Below are 20,222 nucleotides of genomic sequence, written 5' to 3'. Positions count from 1 at the left end.
CCAAGGTGTACTATGATAAGACAGCCCGTCAAAGGACATTTTGTATCGGGGACCAGGTGATGTTGCTGAGAAGTTCAAGGCAGAATAAGCTCGAAGTACAGTGGGAAGGACCGGCTGAAGTCGTTGCAAAGCTTTCTGACACTAACTACGCAGTGAAAATTCCCGGTAGGCGTAAAGAAGTGCGCATTTATCATTGCAATCTTATGAAGCCTTATGTGCAGAGGGAAGCCGTGGTAAATCTAACGTTAAACCTTCCCGAGGAGATGGGGGACAACTTGATTTGCCTCAGCGGAAAAGGAAGCAACGCTCAGGAGCTTCTCAAAAAGACGGAGCAGAGAGGAGAACTAAAGAAATCCCAGCTGTCCGATCTGGGCGAGATAATAACAGAGTTTGAGGCCTGCTTCGTGGACAGGCCAGGCAGAACTGATTTGACTGAGCACGATATTGAGCTGACTTCAGACGTGCCAGTGCGATCAAGGTGCTACCGATTTTCTCCAAGGCAAAGAGAAATTCTGGATAGGGAAGTAACTCGCATGCTGGAATTGGGAGTAATAAAACCTTCGGAAAGCGATTATGCTTCGCCTATGATCTTAGTAGAAGCTCCAGGTAAAGACCCTAGGCCTGTGGTAGACTACCGAAAGCTAAATTCTCTCACCAGGGATCAAGTGTATCCTATTCCGAATATTGAGGAGAGAGTAGAACAGGTCAGTAGAGCGGCATATGTGACTACGCTGGACCTTACTCGAGGATATTGGCAAGTACCGCTCACTGAACGCGCCAGCAGATACGCGGCTTTCGTCACTCCGACGGGCAGCTACCAGCCAACAATGATGAGTTTCGGGCTCAAAAATGCTCCATTTTGTTTTTCACGACTCATGGATAGGGTTTTAAAGGGGTGTGAAACATTCGCGGTGCCTTATTTAGACGACATTGCGGTTTTTTCCGACTCATGGGCGGACCATATGGTACATCTAAGAGCTGTACTGAGCCTTTTGCGTCAAGCTGGACTAACCGTAAAGGCCGAGAAATGTTGCCTGGCAAGGGCGACCGTGGACTACTTGGGTCACAATGTAGGTCAAGGTTTCAGGAAACCCAGCGAGATTAAGATTTCTGCGGTAGCAGACTACCCGCGGCCGAGCACGAAGACGGAAATTCGAGCATTCCTGGGTCTGCCTGGGTACTACAATCACTACATCCCTAACTATTCAGCTTTGGCTAGCCCTCTGACCGACGCTCTCCGCAAGACAGAACCGACAAATGTAGTCTGGGACGAACAAAAGGAAGCCTCCTTCGTAAACCTGAAGGCTGTGCTGATTAGCCGTCCGGTATTGCGAGCTCCAGACTATGGCCGAGAATTCACGGTCCAGTGTGATGCCAGTGATCGAGGGTTAGGTGCTGTTCTCTGCCAGAGAGATGACGACGGTAATGAGCACCCCGTGCTCTACTTGAGCAGAAAACTGAGTTCTAGAGAGAGGGCTTATTGCGCGTCAGAGAAAGAGTGCGCTTGCATTGTATGGGCCATTCAAAAATTGCAGTGCTATCTTGGAGGGGCCAAATTCACCGTAGAGACGGACCATTGTCCCCTAGCTTGGCTGCAAACTGCGACATCGAAGAACAGTCGCCTTCTTAGGTGGAGCTTGATTTTACAGCAGTACAATTTTGAAATAAGATACAAAAAGGGGAAGTTAAATGGGAATGCGGACGCGCTTAGCCGCTCTTTCTAAGCGGTCCGAGATGTTCCTCACCATGTATCCAAATTGATAATCAGGTTTTTTTTTTTTCTCGTGCGCTTGTATATGTGTGACTATGTAAAGCAGCACGTTTGGTTTTCTAGGAATACGTAGGTCCTAACGTCTTGAGTGTGGGCTTTTCTCGAACAACAATGGCAGTTTTCTTTTGACCTGGTCTCTTCAGACGGGAGCCGAGTGCTTGCTTCGACATGTGGTTGAGTTTCAGACAGCTCGAGCAATTTGGCCTACAACAATCAAGACAACGCGACAAGCAACAGCGAGCTTCAAGCGTTCACGTGCAGGCCATTAAGTCGTCTCTTCATGCAGCAGCTGGGACTGCTGCCCTCCGAGACTCTTCTGGCGGGGGAGGAGGCTGTTACGACCAAGCATCCGCAATTGCGCGCTCTATTGTTCGCCTGTGGGCATGGATAAGTTTTGTGAATATGTGGTGATGGTCCAATGGCTCTAAGTGAGCCTGTTTCCAGGAATCCTGTTTTGTAAGCATGTTTTGCTTTGTGGACAACCTGCAAATGCCAAATTGACCCTGTCAAGAGAACGTCTGGAAAAACACAAAGAAACGTCCCCCTGCGGGAAATAGCAGGAAGTGCTTTCTTTCTTTTGTTCACCCTTCCAGTCGAGAAGTGCTATCCTCCAGTGACGAATGCCTCCTATCCAAAGGAGACGACAGAGTGACATGTCCGCTGACGTGCAGGACAAGAAAGGAGCATGACTCATACGGCCATTAAGTGATTTCCCGGGAATGCAGGAAAGATTTGCAATTGTCGAAAAGGGACCATGTTGGGAGCCCTATGCGGCGCCACGTGCACTCGGGTTTCTGAGAAGTAAAACCCCTTGTCAGAACCAGCCTGTGGTTTCTTTGCTGAAGAATAGAAATGTACCTCCTCTCCTCGCCGTTCCCAAGCTTTTCCCGCCAACAAGTGATCACGCCCAACGAATGAATGCCGGACCAGTCAGTGCTTCAGACCATCAGTGCAGTGATGTGTTCGATTGGATGCCGATACCTGAGGGGCGTGCCCTGGATTTGGTTGGTCAACATCTTCAGAGAGGGGCTGGACATAGGGGGGGTTTTAAGGACGCTGCAGAGCACGAAATGTCGCTCTGAGCCCTGGGAAAACGGCTCATCCAGTCGCTTCTCGCTATGAACTCTTAACGCTTGCCATTTTGCTGATGTACCCTTCTTTTTCGTGTAAATAATCTTGTAAATAAGTTTCTCAAAGTGCCATTAAACCTGCTTGTACTTATTTCACCAACTTCGAAGATTCAATCCTACTTCAACCCCGAGTCTCTGCACGCTACCAAGTGAAGGCCGGGTCGACATAGCCCCAGCGTCACGACAGAACACAGTACAGGGATGTGGTACACGTAAAATTCTCTTGCTAGTGAAAATTATTTCGCATCCCTCCGCTACGGTACCTCTTCCGCTCTCACCTTCTTCCGGCGCGGCTCAAGCGTCCAGCGATAAGTGCGAAAGCATCTTTTCTTGTGGCAATTTGAAATTAGTTTGCAAGCTGCCCACGTGCAATGCAGTCCACGTGCGGCATCCCTCACTGGCTGAGTCACTTGGGGAACCATATAGAGCAAGCTAACTAAACTAAACAAAAAGTTTGTTTTGTGGAACTAGAAAACGCCATATCTTCCTCATTGCTTGGCGGACAGAACCTCGAAGCGGACTTACAAACGTTAGACAATTTTCCCCGGGCCCTGTATCACCGAGTAGCGCTTTCGTCGCAAAAACACCTGAGTAGCCGTCTCGGTGCTTTTACAAGAGGACGTCTCACAAGAACATGAAAAGAATACGACTTTTGAAAAGTCGGCGAGCAAGCCAACTTTCAAGCCTGAGTCTGCGCTTACGGCTGCCTGCGAAGCTGACATCTTCATGGCGGTGCAATCCAGTAAAGGGCGAGTTTATATATGATTGAAAAGCTTCTAAGGGCAGTCCGCAACCGAACTTATTTCACTTGCATAGCTACAAACCTTGGCTATTCGTATAAATATTGCTAGGCTCAAGTTCCTTTATCAACTTTATAACAATAAACTCAATTTGGATTCCGGCTTGTACTTGCGGTCGTCCGGGAGACTGTCATCTCGCACTAATCATTCCTTTGCAGTGATGTCGTATGTGCCAAGAGTTGATGTATTTAAATTTTCGTTTCTGCCTAAAACAATCATTGAATGGAACAACCTTGATCGAAGCGTATTTGAAAAAACTTGTTCTTTAGAAACTTTTGAGAAAGAGTTGGAAATTTGTTGTGCTGCTTGGATGTACATTGCCCACCCTGTAACAGCCCGGAAGGGCTAACAGTACTTGGAAATAAAAAAAAAGGGCGATTTAAATCCTCGGAACTCATTTATACGCAGGAAAAAAATGTGCGGGCAGACAAGCACGTACCATGATGCTTACGGGTATGGCGATCTCCTTCCACTCCTCGTCACTCATGTTGGTGGCGAGCCATGATGGTTTGGCGCACCAGTGGTCGACGTCTGGCACGATGAAGGGCGCGATCAGCAGCGTCCACGACGTTGGGAACGCTCGAAGCACCGTGATAGCGCCCACGGCAAGGTGGTACCAGCCCAGCTGGCCCACCACATCCGATACGTCTAGCATGGTGGTCGATGCCCGCTATTCACCCTCCTCCTGGGCCCGCTTACACCTTTTTCCCTGCACGAAAATAGAGACGTGTGTAATTTCTTTCAGCAGATACAGATGACCTTGTCGTATCTCGTAAAAATTGTTCTGCTGTGGTAGGTGCAGCAACTTCTTTGCCACATTATCCTCAGGCGTCAATTTCCTATCTGGCTCTGTCGAAGCAAAAAAGCACTGACTTCGGGGGCCGACACTTCATTGTTTTCAGTGAGAAAATGTGCCCGTCATTTTAGGCATACGAGCACGTGCCGGAGCCATCTTAGTTTTCAGGCAATCAATTGGTGCTTCCTGAAATTTGTAATAGAAGCTTTCGCTTTGAACGGGGATGGTTGCCACCATGCTCCGTCTTTTTTAGTTGTTTTTAACGTTCGTGTAAACATATATTTCGTATTTTATTCCTACATTTCTATCCTTATGTGACGCCTCTGCTTTACAACCACCAATCTTGTAAAATCCTTTTTGTTACTTTCACCTCAGCTTCATTCACCTGGTCAGAGTGGCTGTGCCTGCATCGACATATGAATAGGATCAGATTCGGGTATAAGATGTTCAATTGTTCCTACGGATTTACCCCACACTCCATATGTGGCTTCTTGATTTATTACCTTTTTGTAGCTGCGTATTCTAAGGCATCTAGATCTAGCTTCAAGTAGTAGGGCAAGGCATATTAAGGAAGTTTGACAACTTACTACAAGGCTCTCTTTTTGACAAACGCGTGTGCAAAATTTTTAGATATGTTGATGATTTTTTGATAATTTTAAAACTTTCACCGAATGTCTCTTTTCATGAGGTTGTTGACGACGTCTTGAAGGCCTTTAAGGCTTGCACTAACGCCCTTTGTTTTACGTAAGAACTACCCAATGACCAAAAATTAGGTTTTTTAGAACTTCAACTAACTTTTCTTGACGATGGGCAAGTCTGCAGGTGTTTTTTACCGAGAAGCAAGAAAGCGTTGTTACCGTACTCCTCCGCTCACTCTAAAATCGTTAAGAGAGGCATTGTTATGAATTGCTTTCGCAGTGCTCTGGAGAAAAGTTGCCACCACTAAAAAAGGAGTAGCTTTGACAACCAGGTTGGCCGGCTGATGGCTGCAGGATTCCCAAATGCACTTCTGAATGCTGTGGCAGAATCGTTGCTACAAAGAGTAAAGAGGGGCCATGAAAAAGTGCCCAAGCTTACTGAAGCCGAATGAAGGAAACTTGAGGTGATGCTGTATGTGCATGAGATTTCCCATAATATCAAAAAGGTTGCTGCGAGGCAAGGCGTTAAGGTCGTCTTCTCTGCTCCTTGCAAGCTATCAAGTCTTTGTTCTCGTGTTGCTCATGGTAGATCTAAGGCCCCTGTGTGCTCGACGCGACATGATGATTGTTATATTCCTTGTGCCACACGTGTTATTTATAAGATCCCTCTAACATGTGAAGACGTTTACATCAGCCAAACTGGCCGGTGTATTTATGATAGGCTGCGAGAGCATCGCAACACTTTGTCAAACACCAGCGGAGATAATTTGTCTCGCCATTGTAGGGATTGCTGTTGTTATCCGCTGTTTTCAAATGTCACGTTTCTTGGTAGGGGCAAGGGTAAGGTAGAGCGCGAAGTTCTTGAAGCTTATCACATAAGTATGCAAGGAGATAATTGTATTAGCACAGCATCCATACCGTTGATGCAGAAAGAAATAAGTTCTTTATCTCAAAGACCTTAGTGCCTTGGCTATCTCCGAAGCGTTGCTGTGTTTTTTGTTTTTTTGTTGTTTTTTGTCAGTTTATTTTTTTTCTGTCGCTTTTATGCTGTGTGTTGGACGTCGAGCTGCGCATGCCTTACAAGGTTTCTTGGGAAATGTCATTATTTCAATAAAGCGCAGTTGTTAGTTCCCGCTTCCGTGTGTACATCGTCTTTCTTCGTCCCTTGGCTGGTTATTATTCTCTAAGTTTGTTCTAGTTCGACATATTTTCCAGAATTCTGTGTGTCGTGTGGAACGCAAACGCACTGGTTGGCGTAGAGTTGAAATTTTAGCTAATGCTGTGTTTTTTTTTGTACTATTGCCGTAAAAAACTGTCGAAACAAAACATATCTGTACACATGTTAAATTCTTCTGATTTTATGTTTCTGAAAAAATTCTGTGGTGTATTCTGTGCATTTTCATGCATTTTCAATAGCACGCATAGCCTTCTTCTGTAATAATATTATCTTATTTAGGTTCGACTGAGTTGTTGTACTCCACACTAAATTAGAGTTTTAGTTCTGCTGATGATGGAAAGTTATAACGATTCCTATTGATGAGTCCACTGTACGACTAATTTATTGAAGAACAAAGTTTACATGATTATCCCACTGAAGTGTGTCGAAGACATAAACTCCCAGGGTCTTAAAGCTATTTATGATTTCGGTATGAGTAGAGTTAAAGGAAGATTTGAAGGTACTCGCGTACCTCTAGTCCGGAAAATGATAGCGACCAGTTGCTTAATCTAAATAATTAGGTCGGTTGGAGAAACAGATGAAATATACATTAAGAATTTCACATGTTCCTGAATGAAGGCAATATCATCCACGTAGAGGCTGAGAAGAATGACGCCTGAGGCTATTCTCACTACTTGGGAGTTTATACCGTTTATGCAAACTGTTGTCTGTCCGCTAGATAAGATTTTATTATTTTATATGAGAGACCCCTTATTCCGTAGCGTTCAAGTTTCTCAAGTAAGATCTGTGGTTTATGTGGTCAAAAGTTTGTGAAAATTAGACATATATTCTTATGGTTACAAGTTTCTGCTCAAAGGTGTTTAAGAGGTACTCTTTTTGATCAAGGAGTGCAAGCTCTGTTGGCTTTATTGAGCCTTTTGTATGAGTTAAAATTTAGAACAAAATGATGACAACTGATTGTGTACGACTTTTTCGAGTCTTTTTGAGAAAACGGGAAGAACGGAGATTGGACGGTAATTTCTGATATCTAGCTTATCTGCCTTCTTATGTGATGCCGTAACTCTAGCAGTCTTCATTTTATCTGGAAACGTGCCTGACGAAATACACAGAATGTAAACATGGACTAAGAGAGGAGATATATCGTATATAACATATTTTACCGGTCGGACCTGCAAACCACCTGCATCGCAACTACAGGAATTATTAAATCCTGAAAAAATTGAGGATAACTCAGCGGCAGTACGCTGCTTTAAAAATACCGTGTTTTGGTGAGCAGAGAACCTGATTATTTGAGGCTCAGTTAACGATGGATTGTTAATGATACAGTTCTACGCTCTGTTTCTTTTCCATTCAGTTAAGCCACTTTTTTTTCTTTGTGTTTTTTATCTCTCGTATGAAGCTTTTGATTTCTCTATCCTTCTGACCTGCTTGCGTACTGGTGAGTTGTCTGGCCCGTTTCCACAATTGTTGGCCTTTTTAATTTTAGATATTTAATTAGTTATATGTACAGGATGCAGCGGTAGCGTAGAGGCAGAACATCCGCCTCGCATGCAAGAGGACCGTGACTGAAATCCGCGCGTCGATGCAATTGCATAAACAGGTTTGGGGTGCGACCTGATGCCGGTTAACACCTCCGACAACGCACTCCCTCACCAGAACAGGAGTTGGCCATCCTGGTGCAGAGATTGGCTCCAACCTGCCATGATTAGTCCTATAAACCCCGGCCCTCAGTCGCCAGTGGCTGCGGAGTAGCTGACCACGGCGGCGGTCACAACTGTGACGCTGCAGGGGGCGCAAAGAATCTCTGGCTCCGCTGGACAGGCCGCCATTGGAAACTGACCCTGGCAACGTTTAACGCTAGAACCCTATCTAGTGAAGCTAGTTTAGCAGTGCTGTTAGAGGAACAAGAGAGTGTGAAATGGTATGTCATAGGGCTTAGCTAGGTTAGGAGGCCGAATGAGCCATATACTGTACTGAAGGACGGGCATGTACTATGTTATCGCGGTTTACCGGAAAGGCGACAACTAGAAGTAGGTTTTTTTTTTCAAAAGTATATACTTGGTAGTATAGAATTCTATGGCAATAAAAGGGCTATGACAGGGTGGTTCAATGTATTGCTGTCTGATACTTTGTGGGATTTGGGCTTGCTGCGGCTGCCCTTTGCGCGGCCGCCGCCCGCTTCCCAGTTGTTCTCCTCGTTCCCTTTCTCCCGCCCGAGGCGGCGGCGAGAGGCTCGGACGACTTGTCACTGTCGTTCGGGCCACAGCTCCGCCGTGGCGTCCCAGTGGCTGTTCTCATTGGCGCCTTTTGGCGGGAACACAGCACCGCTTCGACGGCTGCGCTTGCGCGACCGTCCGAGCGGAGCTCTGAGAGAGACCCCTCCGAGACATCGCAAAGTGCGTACGCTACTGTTCTTATCTGCCGGCCTTTGTCCGCGCAGACCAGTGTGTACTCGAGTTCGTCTGCTCCGGGGCGTACCTGAGAGCGAAGCTCGAGCCTGTCGATTGTGATCCAACGATCCGCGACAGGCGTACCTTGCGGTGGTTGCCCACTCTCTCTCAAAGGAACCCTCCGGTCAATGCGAGAGAGAGAGATCACAGCACGCCCTTGCGTGCTGGCGGCGCGCACTCCGTGTCACTTCGTGCGCACAGGGGAGCCCTGCTCGTCGCGCGCTCCCGGAACACGGTGACTGAGTATGTATGTGTATGTGCGTGTGTGTGTGAGTGTGTATGTGTGTGCCGCTGGAGGATGGCGTTTCAATAAACGCCTCCTCTGTGAACTTGGAGGCTTTTGTCCTTGCAGCGCAGTGCTCTCCTCCCGGTGGAGAATGAGTGCGCGCTGCGGTGTTTCAGTGTGCGCGCGGTGACGGCTCATCGGGGCTTAAGCTCGCGCGACGCTCGAACCCGCGGTGGTGGTGGCCTATGCCCACGTAGAAACCACAACTGGCGCCCAACATGAATTGTCCCTGGTTCCATGAGTCGTTGGACAGCACATCGGCCGAGCCGGTCGCCTTGACGATCAAGCTCATGCGCCATGCCTGCCGCCCCCTGCGCGGCACTCGGCAAAGGCACTGAAACACGCTACATGGTTATTCGGACCACCCTGCGGTGCGACCGTTGACCATATGGCTCCGCTGTTTCAGCTTTACGCCCTTGCGGAAACAATGTCCGCGACGCCGCCGCTGCCGGCATCTCCGCACAACAGCACCCGTATCCCGCTTGCAGTCATTTCTGTTCGGGGAACGGCGAGGCGTCGGCCGGGCTCCCTCTGGAAACCGCACCGACAGCGCGCTCAATTGGCTGATGCGGCTCCGTAAACTTGCGAGCCGGCTGGTGCGCCATTATCTCCTGGTACAGCATCTCGACTTTTCGGTGCAGTATCTTAAGGGGAGAGCGAACGTGGTAGCTGACGCGCTATCCCGTGCTCCACTCGCCCGCGGCGGCGTCTTTACGCCGGCAGGCGAAGGGGGTGAAACAGCGGACGAGCCGCAGATCGGCACGGAGGGAACGCCCGCAGACGGGTTCCCCATTCCGCTATCCGGGTATGCAGCGCTTCGCAAAGCAGGCGAGGGTGAAAGCTCTTTGTGAACATATCTGAGACGCCGATGCCAGCGGAATTTTTGCTGCGAACCTGCGGGGGGACGAAACCAGGCTCTCCTTTGGGATGACTGGGATCGTTTTCAGCCATGAAGAGCTACGACGGTCCAGCAGAATGACCCGTTTTGTCGCGATGTCAACGACGGTCTCTGGGAGACGAAGCGCCGTTACGCTGCTTGTATTGCAGCGGACGCAGCGCCGTTACGCTACTTGTATTGAGCGTGCGCAGGGGGGCACCACCCAGCGTGTGTCGCGGCGTGCCTCGGGGATTCATGTTTGCTGGGTCATGACGGGCTCGCGCTGAAATACATAGTCACGGATGATGAGTCCATGAACCATTTAAAGTGGCTATTCCCCAATGTCTGAGCGGCGCTCTGTTGCGTTTCTCTCACGACAAACTATTGGCTGGTCATCTGAGTGGCTCCAAGGTTTTAAGAAACTGAATCAATGGGTGACTGCAGCCCGGCATGAAGCGCGACATTTTCCGCTGTTGCCGTTCCTGCCATGTCTGTCAAATGGGGAAGTCGAGGGGTGGGAAGCCACCGGGCATGACGAAACCAACTGACAGCGTGCGTCCGTGGCAGATGGCCACCTGCGATTTCATGGGGCATTTCCTCAGTAACAAGCAGGGGCTCATTGCTGGAGAATCCCCCTATGGGGAAAGCCAGCCATGCCTACATCGCAGACCTGAAGGCCCATGCGTAACGGTCTGACGAGCTTGCGCTGGTGCCCATTGTCACCACAGGCAAGTGCCAAGGCACAACCGATGCGGTGGAACGCAGCCGTTACCCGCACCGGTACAAGGTGAGGCGGCATTCACCTGTGTGATTGATGCCGGACGGCGGGCCTTTCCCGCAACCGAAGGCATACCGCCTCACCGAGCGAGCTTGCTCGTAGAACCCTACCTGGTAGCAAGGTTGGTCTCCCCCTTTTCTAGCTCGCTCAGTTCCAGTCTTTGTGTTTTATGTTGTTTTTGTGCCTCTTTTTTCATTTTTCGTTTTCTTCTGTTTCCGTTCTTGCTTCTTATCTTGTAAATATTGTACAGTGAGTGTCTTCTTTTGTACTGCGCGTCTTCTATCATCTTCTTGAAATTGCGTGGGTTGCTCGTTAGGCAGCCCCGACGGGCGGCCTTTCCGGTGTGTGTGGAAAGGAAGTTGGGGCCGTTGGGGACGGGGAGCATGGACGATGCCCCTTTCACACAAGGCCGCCGCGGTTGCGAAGGTGCTCGGGACAGGTTCGCCGCTGAAGGTCGGCATCACCCTTTGTTTGGTGTGTGAATGGCTGTGCGTGTGCGTGCCTGGGCGTGGAGGCGACGACGTCGCGCCATGCGTGTTTGCCGGCGTGTGCGGAGCGCGGTGGAAAGAAAGCCCGCGCGGTCTTCCCATGTGCGCCTTGGATCGCCACGGAGTCACGGACTTTCCACACTCGGGGCCCCTTCGGCGTGTTCGCTCTTCCTGCACCTAACCTGTACCACCACCGACCGAGATCGTTTGCAGCCAAGGATGAACGTTGGCCACCCAGAAGTCAACGAGCGGTGAGTCACCGCAAGCTCCCTCAGCTGCACCGACGAACTTTGGAACTTCTGTACATAGTTGTGTTCTGTACATGATTGCGTTCTGCACATAGTCGTTGTTACTTAGCCTCCGGAACTTTGTACATTATTCTTCATGTCATCTTGTTTATTTTTTTGTGCACCTTGCTAATGTTTGTCTTTCTTGAGTGTCTATTTCCAAGATCTTTCTTGCTGGAACTGAAGTGTAGTTGACTTTTTGCGTGAGGATAGCATTCTTTTCTTCATGCTGGGGACCTGCCGCATGCTTTCACTGATGAGTAGGAGGGCAATTAAGGAGAGGAGGATGTGGGAGTCGGGCTTGCTGCGGCTGCCCTTTGCGCGGCCGCCGCCCGCTTTCCAGTCGTTCTCCTCGTTCCCTTTCTCCCGCCTGAGGCGGCGGAGAGGGGCTCGGACGACTTGTCACTGTCGTTCGGGCCACAGATCCGCCCTGGCGTCCCAGTGGCTGTTCTCATTGGCGCCTTTTGGCGGGAACACAGCACCGCTTCGACGGCTGCGCTTGCGCGACCGTCCGAGCGGAGCTCTGAGAGAGACCCCTCCGAGACATCGCAAGGTGCGTACGCTACTGTTCTTGTCTGCCGGCCTTTGTCCGCGCAGACCAGTGTGTACTCGAGTTCGTCTGCTCCGGGTCGTACCTGAGAGCGAAGTTCGAGCCTGTCGATCGTGATCCAACGATCCGCGGCAGGCGTACCTTGCGGTGGTTGCCCACTCTCTCTCTCAAAGGAATCCTCCGGTCACTGCGAGAGAGAGAGATCACAGCACGCCCTTGCGTGCTGGCGGCGTGCATTCATTGTCACTGCGTGAGCGCAGCGGAGCCTTGCTCCTCGCGCGCTCCTGGGACGCGGTGACTGAGTGTTTGTGTACCGCTGGTGGACGGCGTTCAATAAACGTCTTCTGTGTCACTAGGAGGCTTGTGTTTTGCAGCGAAGCGCTCTCCTCCCTGCGGAGGTTGAGTGCACGCTGTGGTGTTTCAGTGTGCGCGTGGTAACGGCTGATCGGGGCTTCGGCTCGCGCGACGCTCGAACCCGCGGTGGTTGGTGGCCTATGTCCACGTAGAAAACCACAACTTCTATGAATAATGTACGGGTATTTTGTTCTGTTCACAAAGTTGTAGTGCCTAGCGCGCGGCGCATATTACAAGTAAACGTGATAAAATCAGAATCGGGAAGCTCCTCCCACGTAGAGCGACCGCCATTTTGAAATGCTCGAGGGACGTCACAGAGAATACGCTGCGGAGCGTCGTCTGCAATGCCGGTTGTAATGTCAAAGGACACGTTTCTTTTTTTTCCGAAGTTGGGGGGCGTGGGGAGAGGACGACTGAAACAGTGATCGACCCTCATGCAGATGTGCAATTGATGAAGATGTTACCGCGTGAACGCGATATAGAGTAAGGCATATTGTCTTCGGCATAATTCACGGCCAGGTTATAGGTTCCTTTGCAGTATCGACGCACAGATCTCTCGCATTACACCGGCAACGACGCCAGCACGACCAATTGTCGCCTATTACCGTAGTGTGAGGTTGTCGGCCCCGTGACGCCGATGAAACTGATCAGTGGACGGTCGTCCCATCTGTTTTGGTCGGATCGGAGGCCGTGCGAGAACTTGACACTCCGTGACTGAACAGCCTGAACAGCTGCATTCGCATGAAGGTTAAATGGCCCCTGAAACGCCATTTACGGTTGTATTTTGATGCTACAGGTGTTTAGAGGTGGTCTTAGTGATCATTGAGATGATAATCGAAAAGCTCTGCGTGTTAGCTATAATTTACAAATAATTTCTGAAAATTGCCTCTCGCAGCCGCCTAGGGCGACTCACCACCGTGCGTTTTCAGCCGCCTAGCCCATGCGACGTCATTGGGGCAAGCGTTATCATTGGCCATGGCCGTATGACGTCACGTGCAGTTTTTGCAATTATAGATTTTAAAATGAGCACTGATATTTCTTGAAGTAATATTTTATTCATTGGCTATTACTGTATAATAAATAAGGTAAGAATTCTGCGCTCATCTTGGTGGAAAGAGAACACTTGCGGCCGAGTTGTTTGGACAACCGGACGTATTGTCCGGTTGTCCGTTTTGAAATCTCGTGATACCAACTGGTGCTGCTTTGTTTCTGGTTCGGAATTGACCACCATTGCTGTGTAGTTAGCTTTAAGCCGAGGACAGAGAAGATGTCGCACTGCGATATCGTGTCCCAACAAAACAAGACGTCAAGCGAGAAAGCTACCTCCAATGCATCTTGCTGTCATCGCCGGACAAGCGCCAGGAGCTAAGGGTTTGTAGCCGCCACCTTTTCCTTGACGCATGCGAGTACAATTCTAGTGTGACGCTGCTAACTGGCCTCAACGTGAGGAAAGCTGTTGGTAACGTGTACTGTGCGGAGTACAGAGTTCACAACGAGAATTTGCGGCGCAAAATGTGTTTGGGCAGATAGCGATGACATTGTATATTCTGAGTGCTTCGAATCAGTCTGTCATTCTATTGTATAGTGAAAATGCCTAGTGTGATATACGCACAGTAAACCGGAGAACTGTGGCGCACTCGATCGATGTTTTGTGCTGTGCAAGGGTGAAGCCCATGCTTTGTTTCATATGGCATTCTTCAGTAAGGAATCGTGTTCTCTCGAAAGTTTACAGCGCATGACTGCCATTTGTCTACAGCACACTGCATTAAAGCTTCAAAAGGAGTGAGCCACACGTTCTATCTCACCCGCTGACATGGCCACGAGGCACCTGAACACAAAGCTTCTTGCTGTACTGCTCGCCTCCTTTATTACGCGTAGAATTCGATCGAAAAGTCGTTGCTGTCGCCGTTACCCCTAATTAACAAAAACGCTGCTGGTGAAGATGCTCAAGTATTTTCCTACCAAAATTATGAGCAATCGTTGATTGTGCAGCGTCCAGGGCCGTACGTATTTCTCTTTACATTTAGCACCCGTCGGGCTGGAGACTAGTTAGCCATAGGGATTCCAACCGAGGACCTATGCACTTCAGGTAGGCTTACAATATATATGAAGGCAGGCAGACACTTTCCAAATAGTAACTCGAACAAAAATAATATAAAACTATTAGCGGAATGAAAAAATGGTGTTAAGGCGAAGACCATTAAGGTGAAGCCTAATTGCCCCCTAATGTTTTTCGGTTTCTCCGCTTTGCCTAAGTTTTCTATTGCCAGCTGCGCCAGCGCCCTGCTGAGTGGTGTCAAACGAGTGCTCGCCACACGCTTGTGTACGAGGGCGTAAGGGCACCACAGAAGCATAGAAGGACAGAACAGAAGCATAAGGGCACAACAGAAGCAACATAAGCACAACAGAAGCATAGGCAAGCTGCTTTCATTTATGTTTGCATTTTTCACATTTCCGGGTTTCTGGGCAGGGATGTGAAATTCATGCTAACGGCAAAAAAGTACACTAAGCCATGCAGTGCGTTGTGGCGATAATGGCAAGCGTCGTTGCGTCACAGATGAGATGCTTATATGTGGCGCTTGGATTAAGAACAGGTCATTGCACTGACAGCATTCATAGGTTATCTGCTTGTGTCACATGCAGCCCATGCTAGAGGGTGACACCAGTGGTTGCGTTCGTCGCAAGAATGCGACATGGTGTCAGAAGTGCGTCCCAACCACATGGCGGAACCGACTCGATGAAATCACAGACCTGCCTGACGTCATTGCGACCATCCTGGAGCCTTTCGATGACTACATCGTTGATCCAATCCTGAACGGGCAGAGGTGTTCGAATCTTCAGCGCCCTGTGCTCGCTAGACGTAGAAGTAATACGAGGGCGACCAGTGCTACGACGAGCACTTCATACCACTCCGAAGCGATGAACATATGGTAGAGTCTACCTCTTCCTGTACCACGCACGTACTCGGTACGTATTTATTCCACACTGCAAGCCTTTTCCATCAACACAACGTTATACAAATGAAGTCCATGTATCACTATAGGCTGTCCTATAAATATAAACTCGCCATAATGAAAAAGGATGACTTCTTACTTACATTTGCTGGTTTAGAGCAAAGCAGAGCTGTGTATGATACCCGCGCCGCAGAACCTTGGCATGTTAAGAAATGCCGCACAAACTATGGCAAACAAATGTTGCAGCATACCTTACCGACCCTTCTGAACCATTTGTACTGCTCCGAAAATATAGATTTAACCAATATTTCTTTGAAAGAATTGCCCCAAATGTTCATGTAGTTTTGTACTGTACAAGTACAATGCACTGCGTACTAAAAGTACGTCTCTTTCTTTGTGCCGACGATGTTTTTTCTTTTTTTTTCCTCACATCTTGTTTGATGTTTGTACTCCGCCGCCGTCAATGCTGCTCTGTAAGAGGAAGCCAGGACCTCTCAAGCTGTTTATACAGCGTTTTCCCTGGCTGTGCTCGCAACACCAGTTGCGGAAATAAACCTTCAACCTTCAACCTTCAACCTACCCCTGGGTGGGTACCTACCGAAGTTTGGTATTTTTATTTGATTCAACCTAATCTTCCTTCATGCTGAATGGGCAGACGGAAGAGGGTGAGCAATCGAACGTACACGAGACTTTATATCGTGCTCAAATTTTAGGGAACACTTAAGTTTAGCATAAGAGTAAATGCGCCAGCGCCTTTAACGCCGCCTTTTCATTCGACGATTCTTTGCATACTTTTCGACTAAGTTGATTTTGGAGCGAAATGCGCAGTATCTATCTCAATTTCCAGTGGGCACCTAAACTTACAATCAATGACGTACTATGAGGGTACATAAGTGTTCGGCGCGAATTACTTGATGTATGCTAAATAGAAAGCAAAATAATATGACGCCACCCTCAACGCTACACAAAGAACGATTGAGTCGGAATTCTGTCAGAAAAACACCTGTGTTTCATTTTCCTGCTAGATTATCAAGCACGTTTTGTTTCACGCGAAATCTCAGTTACGGCGTACGACAACGTATTTTCCACCCACCGATCCTAATCAGCTATAAAGCAAAAAGGAACACACAAAACCAATAACAACAATATAGAAGCATATAGAAGCACTGGCCACAAACTCCAGCGCCCGTCACGTCTACCTTTACTACTCGCCCACCGCACGCCCCGGAGGCGCGGAGTTCTTTGAAGACTGAGCAAGAGCTCCAATTCTTTTCCCGAAGTAACTCTAGCCGGTGATGTCATCGAAAGAGGAGGAAAGCGGCTGCAGCTGGTATAGAGCTGATAGGCCCCCTAATGAAGCTTCTTGAACGTTCTCGTGATCTCCCCATGATCTGTCAACAGAATGCCTGGCACTCGTGTCAATGGGGGTGAGGAGGCGCTGCTCCATGGGTGAAAACGCGCCATCGGCCGCGCTGCCTACGTGTCGATAATCGCAATTTCCATCTGCGCCGTTTTGTTCCTAGAGGTGAGCCGAAACGGTTTTAAAATGGCCAGCGCCGTCTTGCGCATTGGTTTTCATGGATAAAAGGTTTCCCCCAGCCTGATACTTGGCTCTTCTGGGGTATAAAGACACTTGGAACAAAACTTCGCTCCAAGTTTCGCTCATGGAAGTCGCCGGTCGTATGACTGGCTGGCGGGTTGTCGGAGCTCATGAGACCAGATGTCAAGGCCAAATCTGAAGGAGCCGCCAAACCGGGCAGCTCCTTTCTTTGAAAGCGTGAGAGGCAAAGCCCTTGCATATCATCAGCGTGCATCGGAAGAGGTCATCGCGGTGTCCACTTCTGAGACCACAGGGCCATGGCGATACCATTGAGCCCGAAATCTACACCTGAAGAAAATGTCAATCATTACAACATATCCCACATGGTTTGAAGCAGCTTGTGCGACTGGACTATCGTCTAGGGTCTAGTCGAAGAAGAACCGTTTAGAAAATGAGGATTAACGACGAGCTCATTTTAATAAATAGGCGATAAGGTATTCGCGTAGCATGCTAACGAACCTGTATCAATCTCATTAATCGTATTTTAATCATTTTAGAGCGCAGCTCATTTTTGGCGCCTGTCCTGTTATTTTGGTGTTCCTTCCTTGTCCTCGTCGCTGTCGTGCCGCCTTCATAATCCACTTCAACCATGAACCAACTAGCCCAAAGTAAACTACTTCTTGCTCTTTGGTACCCTTTCCTGGCTTGAGCGGCGACGGCGCAACCAATGGTTAGATATATACAATGGGGGACCGTAACGCCGACGTTGCAGCGTTCTCGGCAAGGAGCACTCAACCTAACGCCCTCTTTGTCGGCTCCGCTGCTGCTCCTCAAACACGGCGCATTGCCAGGAAAAATCGGGCGGTCAACATGATCAGGCACATCAGGAATTCTAGACACCCGGGCGACGATTCCCTGGCGACGAGTCACCTTCGCACCCCGAGAGATTTGAAGCGAGTGATCAGCGCACATTCAGATTGGACCTCTCAGGCGGTCGTCACGTGCTGCTTCTGGATTGGACATTTTCAGTGCCAACGACTGACTCCGGAGAGCGAAACCTACACTAGTGTTCATCGAGTGCCGTGGCGCTCGCAAGTAGGGTGTTGGTGGTGGAAAACATTTATATCAGATACAAATACAGGAGGTTACGCATGAGCTGACCCCGTAGGAGCCAACCGTCACAAACACTAGGTGGAGGTCTCTAGTTCGGGACCCCAGTGGAGCCTGCCGTCGCTCGGGCTCGCCCGACTAAGGCCCATGGGACCTGCAGGTCGGAGCAGCCGAGCAGGGTCGCCTCCCAGTCTTCCCGGTTTGGGTTGGGGTGAGGGGGGATAGCCGGATTAGAGGGGCAGGCCCACACCATGTGGTAGATGTCCGAAGACACCGCTCCACAGTGCGGGCAGCTGCCCGAGAAAGCAGGATGATAGTGTTTTAGAGCTGCCGAGCAGCGTATTACCAAACCATATCCCGTAGGAGCACTCGAATAGACGACGCTCTGGCGCGTGGATGGATAGATGGAATATAGGAGCGTTCCCTTTGAAACGGGGTGGTAGCAGTAGCTATCGTGCTCATTTTTCTCCCTATATCCTAATTATTGTTTTAGATTGATTAACTATACCATCATTCTATTCGTTGAATTTTTGTTTCTACATTACTAACATTATGTCCTTTTCTGCTTTTAAGCCACCAATCTTCCAGTCGGTTTTTGCTAGCTTCCCCAGCCGGTTTATTCGCCCGGCCACTGGTATCTCTAAACCCCAGAGGTTCAGGAAGAGTGCGCCTGCATCGACTTCCGGATGGATAACATTACATTCGAGTATAATATGGTCAATTGTTTCACTGGAGTTACCACATACAGCACATGCGTCATCTTCATTGTTAAATTTCTTTTTGTAGCTGCGTGTTCTAAGGCACCCTGATCTAGCCTCAAAAGTAGGGCACTGCCTCTTGGGTTATCAAAGAAAGCTTCCTTCTTGATCTGTCTTTTCCACTTTCGGTATAATTCCACACTCTGTTTCTTTTCCATCGAATGTATCCATATTTTACCTTATGCGTTTTTCACCTGTTGCTTAATGCTCTTTATTTCTCCGTCCTTGTTACTAGCATACTTACTAGTTAGTTTCCTAGTTCTTTTCCTCCATTGTGAGTCAACGCTTTTTAGGTACAGGTAATTAAATACTTTAGCTGCCCATCTGTTACTGTCCAATTTCCTCAGGCGTTCCTCATATAATATTTTACTCTGAGCCTCCCGTACTTCGAAAGATTCCCAGCCCATATGTCCCCTATAACGCCTCATTTGTGGTTTTGCCGTGGGCACCTAGTGCTAATCATCCGACGGCTCGCTGAATAATTTCTAATGTCGACTGTACCTCTGATTTTTGGCACAAAACCGCGTGGATGGATGGATGGAATATAGGAGCTTCCCCTTTGAAACTGGGTGGTAGCAGTAGCTATCATGCTCATGATATCGTGCGTGGATGGATGGATGGAATATAGGAGCGTCCCCTTTGAAACGGGGTGGTAGCAGTAGCTTTCACGCTCATTTTTCTCCCTATATCTTAATTATTGATTTAGAATGGTTAAATAAATCATCATTCTATTTATTAAATTTTTGTTCCTACGTTCCTACGTGATTCGTCTGAGCAGCGTCACCTGGCGACAAATAGTAGATATATTGTCTAAACGAATAAGAACGCATTTAAAGGCATCGTTTTTATGGCGCATTGGATTAACCCCACCCATCTCGGCACTGATGCTACTAAAACATCAGTTCGACTCCTGTGTGGTAATTTTATTTCTGAATATTTTTTTAGCATTTGCCTTCATCGTAATTGTTTCCTGCCTTCAGTGAGTGTAGTTACCTTAGGTTGAGTTCACAGATACCTTTCAGTAACAATCGGTATGAATACGGTTACACTAAGCAATTACCTTCACAGTAACCATTTCCTGCCTTCAGTGAGTGCATGTTACCTTTAGGCGGCGTTCAGTGACATCATTCAGCAACAATCGTCCTTTACAGGGAGAGTATGTTACCTTTAGGCGGCGTTCAGAGACCTTTCAGCAACAATAGCCGTTTAACTTGCTGAAAATGGCGCCTGCTCCAGTGCGCCTATGGGATATGGTTTGACAATACGCTGCCGGCCACAGTAGTGTGTTGGTATAGACCTTTTTAGTTTCGATGCCTGGGTGCAACCATCTTAGTTTGATGGTGGCGCCCCGTATGAGCCCAACTGGGAACGTCCGCTCCGGCTCTTCTTGACGCCATTTTGGGCTGTGCTGTGCGTGTTGATGCTGCGGTGCGGCAGTGTAAAAGTGGTGTTTCGAGGTGCTCGTGAAAGCTATCCGA

At 48.7% G+C, this 20,222-nt stretch overlaps 1 protein-coding gene across 2 annotated transcripts in view; it reads right to left on the bottom strand.

The window, feature by feature from the left end:
• LOC146171568 (solute carrier family 22 member 6-A-like) overlaps positions 1 to 20,222 on the bottom strand; it is a 296,829-nt gene that overhangs the window by 197,933 nt on the left and 78,674 nt on the right. For both annotated transcript variants that reach the window (XM_084586403.1, XM_084586404.1), the window contains exon 2: positions 4,141 to 4,410. In XM_084586403.1, coding sequence (XP_084442529.1) covers positions 4,141 to 4,356 — 216 coding nt within the window. In that variant the 5' untranslated portion in view covers positions 4,357 to 4,410. The remainder of the gene's footprint in view (positions 1 to 4,140; positions 4,411 to 20,222) is intronic.

This window comes from Amblyomma maculatum, unplaced genomic scaffold (genome assembly GCF_055883805.1).
Source record: "Amblyomma maculatum isolate TAMU_Amacu unplaced genomic scaffold, ASM5588380v1 scaffold_19, whole genome shotgun sequence".
NCBI lineage: Eukaryota > Metazoa > Arthropoda > Arachnida > Ixodida > Ixodidae > Amblyomma > Amblyomma maculatum.
The sequence above is the reverse complement of the archived record's forward strand: the minus strand, read 5'-3'. Positions and strand labels throughout refer to the sequence as shown.